Source organism: Helianthus annuus, chromosome 12 (assembly GCF_002127325.2).
Source record: "Helianthus annuus cultivar XRQ/B chromosome 12, HanXRQr2.0-SUNRISE, whole genome shotgun sequence".
Classification (NCBI taxonomy): Eukaryota; Viridiplantae; Streptophyta; class Magnoliopsida; order Asterales; family Asteraceae; genus Helianthus; species Helianthus annuus.
In genome coordinates, this window is record NC_035444.2 from 51755518 (window position 1) to 51762109 (window position 6592).

General features: G+C 37.2%; 1 protein-coding gene across 4 annotated transcripts; it reads right to left on the minus strand.

Annotated features, from left to right (window-relative positions):
* Positions 1–629: 629 nt before the first annotated feature.
* On the minus strand, positions 630–5319 carry LOC110894949 (two-component response regulator-like APRR3). Of its 4 annotated transcripts, none has more exons than XM_022142209.2 (9): positions 5054–5319; positions 3793–4254; positions 3345–3506; positions 3110–3243; positions 2727–2888; positions 2452–2557; positions 1851–2208; positions 1149–1782; positions 630–1054 (listed from the first exon to the last, which is right to left on the minus strand). In XM_022142209.2, the coding sequence occupies exons 2-9, from the start codon at positions 4139–4141 to the stop codon at positions 956–958; spliced, it is 2004 nt and encodes a 667-aa protein (XP_021997901.1). In that variant the 5' UTR covers positions 4142–4254; positions 5054–5319; the 3' UTR covers positions 630–955. The 4 variants fall into 4 exon arrangements, with proteins under 4 accessions (XP_021997901.1, XP_021997900.1, XP_021997898.1 ...); XM_022142208.2 differs by having other exon boundaries at positions 2727–2891; XM_022142206.2 differs by having other exon boundaries at positions 3110–3255.
* Between the last annotated feature and the right edge of the window lie 1273 nt (positions 5320–6592).

Sequence of the window (6592 nt, forward strand, 5' to 3'; positions counted from 1 at the left end):
TTAATGGTGACTTAATTTGTGGTGTTGATAGAAAGTCCCACTAATGACATCAAATGTTGTCAAGCTCATGATCTGCTGCACATGGAAGGATCGTTAAAGCAACCTCAAGATTGTAGTCCCGGGAGAGACCTCCAAAAAAATAATTTTTTGAACGACTAACAAAGCCCGACCACCCAAAAGGTCACCCACGCTCGCGAACGGCGCTGGTGACCCGGCCCGTCACCATTCCATAGGAAACTACCGCCCGAAGACCCACTGTGGTAAAACCCCTGGCTCAACCTAGAACATCTTGCTCCAGGCGAGACTCCATGTGGCTGCCAATGCACCAGAAGAAGGTAGACCTCTAAAATTGATTACAGAGATACCATATAGTGTTAGGTTTACATACCTTGCCTTGGGTTAAGAGGGGAAGGAATCTCATAGGTTGATGTGAGCTCACATCAGGGCAGCATGTAATATAGGATATTAGGATGCACCATATGTATTAATTTTTTTGAAGAACAACATATATATACACACACATACATACATAATATGATGGGTCATAAGTCAACTCTTGTTAAACCGATCGACCTGCAACCGCTGATCAAGTTGAATGGTTCAAACAGTAAAAGTTCAGAAACTTGAAATGAGATGATCAAAACAACTTGTGCATATAAGAAGATAAACTTGGACAAAGGTTCAAGAACATCAAAGCAACAAACTGCATACGAACAAGAACCGCCAAAACATTATTTTGAGAAGTCTTGGGAGGAAAAAAAATAAAAATCATACTGCTAGAAACTCGGGACTATCTATAAATTCTAGCTTCTGTCAAATTTCATCTTTCTAAAATCATTCATCGCGGTCCTGTGTATCTTGAAATGTACCCTTCATATTCTTCATTTACTTATTTAATGTCCAGAAACAAAGTCAAAGTAAAAGTCAACTGTTACGAATCTGCATCCTTCAACTGTTACGAATCTGCATCCTCGTTGTTAACCGCGAATCTAACAAATTGCCCACGAATACGTGGTCTCTGTTCTGCTAGCTTCTTCTTGCTCTGGTACCGCACCTTAATATCCACCAACGAAAATACAGTTGTTAAACAGGTGTTTGGATTTACAACAGTTAATTATTTGATTACGGTTTTCAAAGAAAACGAATACCTTTTTCTCAAAGCATCGTTGTTTTTTCTTCTGGCGGAATTTGTCAAGGGCAGCCGCTCGCCGAGCTAAGCGTTCTTGATCCACACCGCTCCCACTCCCACTTCCGCTACCATCTCCACCATTAAAATTTTTAGCAACAGCATTATCGTTTTCAATCTTGCCACCTTCAAGAAGCGGAGCCGAAGCCGTCAAGATGTTAGACACCATGTTTCTTAAAGATTCATCATCAGTGTCCAGTATCTTCTGTTGCGGATGGACATGGTGGTGATGGTGGTGGTAGTAGTGGTGAAGGTGGCGGACTCGAACTTTCTGATGGACAGCCTTAGGTTGCCCCACGGTGGTCTTGACTGGTTCACCGTCAATGGCACGAGGGAGGAGTGGTTGCAGGGGGGAAGTATGAACAACAACAGTGGTGGAACTGTTGGGAAGTTGTTTGTCGTCTGGTTTGGTTGTTGTGTAAGCATTGTTGATGGTGGAGCCCATGTCGTCGCTGCCGTTGGAACGGTTATTAGGGGTTCCATTTGAATTAGATTGGATGTTATTTGGTTTCGCTGCTTCCGAGCTTATATTAGGTGGTGAGCAACTGTCAACATTCCCAGTTGGAGCTTGATTAACCTTTGATACCGTTTTATATCTGCAGAGCAATGAGCATTAGAAACACGAAAAAAAAAAAGAAAAAAAATACATAACAATATAACATACCTCGAGAAGTCTGAATGATTGGAATGGCGTAAGACGTTTCGTCCTTGGGCAGTGGCATCATCATCATCATCTTCGGCGTCTCTTGTCCTCTTCAAACTGAGCTCAAGAGCAGGTGATTCCTTAGAATAATATATAGATTTATCTTCGATATTAATGCTTTTCAGCAAGTGATTTGATTTTGGAGTTTCCTTGTGAGCATTACTTGTCTTGGTTTCGGTCCCCGGCATACCATTTTCACAACCAACTTTCTTCATGTCTGACTCGCTAAACTTGTCCATCTTTTTGTTTGTGTCTTCGACCTCAAAACTTGAACTTTTAGGGACTCCAATCTTCAAGTCTTTTCCCATTTCAATAATTTCTACAATAGCAAATTAAAATATTAAGTGGTAATATCAAACCATTTACCGAATCACCAATGTAACTCTAAATCTAATTAACCCAAAAGTCCAAGCCTAAATCTAACCTATTTTGTCATTAATAACTATAAGCACCAAAAACGACGATAAAAGATACTATGTAAGTATGTATTATATAACACTGTCATGTTCGTTTGTCTTTTTGGTAATTAAACTCTAAAATTAAAGCAATACTAACTTATTACCGAGTTCAGATGTTTCAGGCCTTGCAACTTGAGCAGAAGTGATATCACGAGACAAAACATTTGCTTGGGAGCTATCAACTTCTACAACCCTCTTTGGCCATGAACTCTTAATAACACAAATGAAACAGTACGATTAATTGAAGAAGTCGATGCTTGAATTTTTATACAAAATTATTTGATACAGAATCAGCACAATTTATCGTAAGAATCAGCGTTCATAGTATACTTTACACGATAAATAGTGATTAAAAAGAAACTAGAGACTGAAAAATTACCTGAGTTCCACTTCCATTGTCGCTCCCACCCTTAGCATTCAACTCTTTGCTTACTTCATCATCATCATCACTGTTGCCGCTGTCATCATCAGACTCTTCAATGCTTCTCGATTTTATAGATTTTTGATCCTGTATACCACTCTCACTCCCACTACCGCTAGACTGCTGAAAAGATGAGAAATTTAAGTAAAACAAAAGAAACATTTTTTAGATTATAAGCGATTTTTTTTTTTCTGAAATTTGGCATGGACAAATGAGCATTTGGAGATGTAGTAGTAGCTCAAATACAGTACACATACGAAATCAGAACACACCTAAAGCCGAAGTCCAAAAACTGTTATGTTTGTTAATGAAACATAAACCATAAAAACTAATTAACTCACACTGTGACATTTCCTCCACACATGCTGCCAGATATTTCCTAGCTCATTCTTGCGAATAGGTTTGACTAAAAAGTCAACTGCACCTCTGGATAAACAATTAAAGACTATACCCATTGAGTCATCGGATGACATCACTGCACGTAAAACTCATTAAACACAACACAACACTTAAATATATGAGAACCTTGTTAAAAAATGAGTTTTCTGAAATTATTAACGGGAAAGATACACTCACTTATCACTGGGATGTTCTTGCGAGTAACATGGTTCATTATCTTGGATAAGAGACCAATACCCGATAAATATGGCATCACTACCTCGGTTAAAACAAGATCAACTTGCTTGTTAAGATCAATCAACAGTTTCCATGCTTCTAGACCATTCGCTACAGCTGTAACTGGCATTATATATATTCAAAAAGTTAATATTTGGTTAATAAAAGTGAAGATACAAATAGAGAAGTGGTAACAATTTGATCAAGAAACCGAGCAGCATGTTCTAGTAATGTAATCCAAGTCATAGTAACTACAGGCATCATCATACATATGACGCATGTAATGAGTTTATTTTGATAAATTGACTGTGTGAGTGAATCATCATTCATTCATTTGCATACACACTATAAAAGGTTCGCTATATTATTGTACCAAAAGCATTTATGGGCAAGTTAAATAGTTATAAACCTTCATAGCTGCAATTGCGGAGCAGAGCACTAACAACATGACGAGTTGAATCATCATTTTCAACTAAAAGAACCTTGAGAGACCTAAGAGGCAGAAAGCTCTCCCACTGAACCACGGGGCCTTGAGGCTGTTGATGTTGTCCATCCAAAGCACCATCGGGCTGGCCCAACTCTATGGGCCTAATACTATTCAAATCCTCATTAACTCTGGACTCATCTTCTACATACATTCCTTGCCCATCAAACGGGGCTCCATTTCTCACTTCCTTCAAGTCGACCCGGTTATGGTGGTTAAGTTCTGCCAACCCTTTAGGTGCTGGAACATGTTTGTTCACCCCAACACTCCTCATTAACAGTATTTAAAGAGATTTTGGGAAATCAAGGCAAGTTCTTTCTTCGTCGGAAAGTGAAGCATAACATTTTTCTCCAAGTGATGAAACTTTAAGAAACACTTCAAAGGATCCTACATAAACAAAAAAGAAACATTAATAAAGAGCCCCAAAAACCATAGTTGCATATAATCTTTTTTCACTGGCTGACTATAACAGACGCTTATCGTTATGAATTCATCAAAGTACACATGAGAAAAAGACCTCGGATCTCCGACCTTCAATACAAACTAATCCGCAATAACTAAACATATCACATACACATATAGATTTCAATTTCATCATCAAACTACATGTAGAAATATTTCTTACAACAACGTTTGATCTTTCTCAGATGATAAATCCATCAACTTCCTTACAATAAAACAAAATCTAAAAAAAATAAAAATAAAGTTCATTTAACTTTAAGTCATGCTTTAAGCAACTAATTCATGACAATTAAAAAGAAAGTTCCTGGATCAAACAATCAAAACCTAATCAAGTTCATGCATGTTTCATCATCATCATCTACGGAAATTAAAACACTTTTTTTTTTCAAAAGTTAGATAAAATTTAATCAAAATGAAGCCTAGGAAAACAATTATAACCTTTCATCATACTCTAATACTCAAACCTTCATCTGAGATTCATAGAAATCCAACATAAAACTAAATTATACAAATTTTAACCAAAATAAACCCTACGAAGATAATTTTAACCATTCATGATACTCATTAACAAACCCTAACACTCATCTTCAACGAGTTCATAAACAGTTACACACAAATTCACATCAACATCAACACGAAACACTTGTCACATCATTCATTCCTCAACAAAAACTTAAAAAACCGACATCAAACACTTCAATATGGAACGAATAACGAAATTTACCGTCGATTTCGAAGACAGGAACGACCGAGCTTTGACTGGAAGCTGAAATCCGGAAAAATAGGTGAAATTTTCAGCTCATCGTCGTCAAATTATGATGGAGTTCATAGATGAAACACCACTGAAGAAGGAGCGAAGGTGAAGATTTATATATAGGGTTTGATAAGTTAAAGGAGCTTTGTATCTACAGAGAGAGAGAGAGAGAGATCGTAGAAGAAGAAGAAGATATTATTACGGGATGGAAACTTGACACGTGGGAGATCAATATACGGGCTGAGACTTGTTTTCGGGCGGATTGTGCTCTTGTAGGATCCTTTTAGATCCGATTTGGGTTGACACGTGGCGTCTTCTGAGATGAGTTAAAGGTTCTGAGGGGCCCACTCAAGTAACGGAAGTTGACGGGAATGTTCTTTTCCGTTCGTTGTGTAATTATTACGAAATGCCCCTCCCTCAGTGCAACGGAATTTGAAAAAGGAAACGCGGAAAAATCATAAACAATGAGAAAGGAAATAACAGCTCATCATCTTCGCTGTTCTTGGTTTGGGCGGCAAGAGTGTATTGGGTTTTTGAATGTAACGATATCTTAATACAAAATTAGTATGGGTTTTGAACAAATAATGAGCGGAGGTGAAGTGGTATGGTTTATGGTACATAAGATTTCGTATCCGGGCGGACGCAGGTTCGAATCCTGTTGTCCACCTTTTTATTTTTTTATTTCAAACACATTTTCATTTAATCCATAAGTGACCCCTGCATTTTATCTTTTGGAAAAAGCCTTAACAGACTAACAGTCCCTATAGTTAAAAATTTTTTTTAGTTCCTTTATATGAAAGGATATATGTTTTGATATAGATATATATACATGATAGGTTTATATTTCAATGAATTTTGAAAACAAAACTCAAAAAGTTTCAAATCGGGTCAGATTTTGGGAACCCATTTTAACAGATGTTACACCGATGTCGGAATTTCCTCCCTCGATTTGTGTTGTTTAAAGTCGGAATTTGATGGGTTTGATTATTAGGTTTGTGATCTACTAACCGTGAAGGAAATTGGGGATTTTAGTTCGATTTGGCGTTTTTGGATTGCATGTGTAGGGGTTTGATTAGAGAGATTTGGGGGTTTGATTTATTTTTTTATTTATGGTTGTGGTGGTGGTTTGATTGTTGCAGACAAAGAAAGAGGAAGAGAGAAAGGGGATAGTGGGTGGGGGTGGGGTAGGGGTAGAAAAAGGTGGGACCCACTTTTTTTAAATATTATAATTGGTTTATTGTTTTAATTATTTTATTGAAGTAAGGACAATATCATCATTTCACATCCATTTAACACTAAAAACTAACTTCCATCTGCTTCCGTGACTATCCGAGAATAAATGTGCAAAAGTTAGGGACTATATGTGTAATTTTAGAAATGTAAGAACTATAGGTGAAATCTAAGCAAATCACATAGACTATCCATGTATTTTAGAAAGCTAACTCACATAACATCTACAATCTTATTCACCATGGCTTTATGAGACTCACCTCTAGATGGGTTTATGTA

Coding starts and splice junctions, on each gene's coding strand:
- LOC110894949 (XM_022142204.2), bottom strand. CDS start 4,141: ATGAGGAGTGTTGGGGTGAACAAACATGTTCCAGCACCTAAAGGGTTG. Junction 3,256..3,344: donor CAAGAACATCCCAGTGATAA/GTGAGTGTATCT, acceptor GTGTTTAATGAG/TTTTACGTGCAGTGATGTCA. Junction 1,783..1,850: donor AATCATTCAGACTTCTCGAG/GTATGTTATATT, acceptor ATTGCTCTGCAG/ATATAAAACGGTATCAAAGG.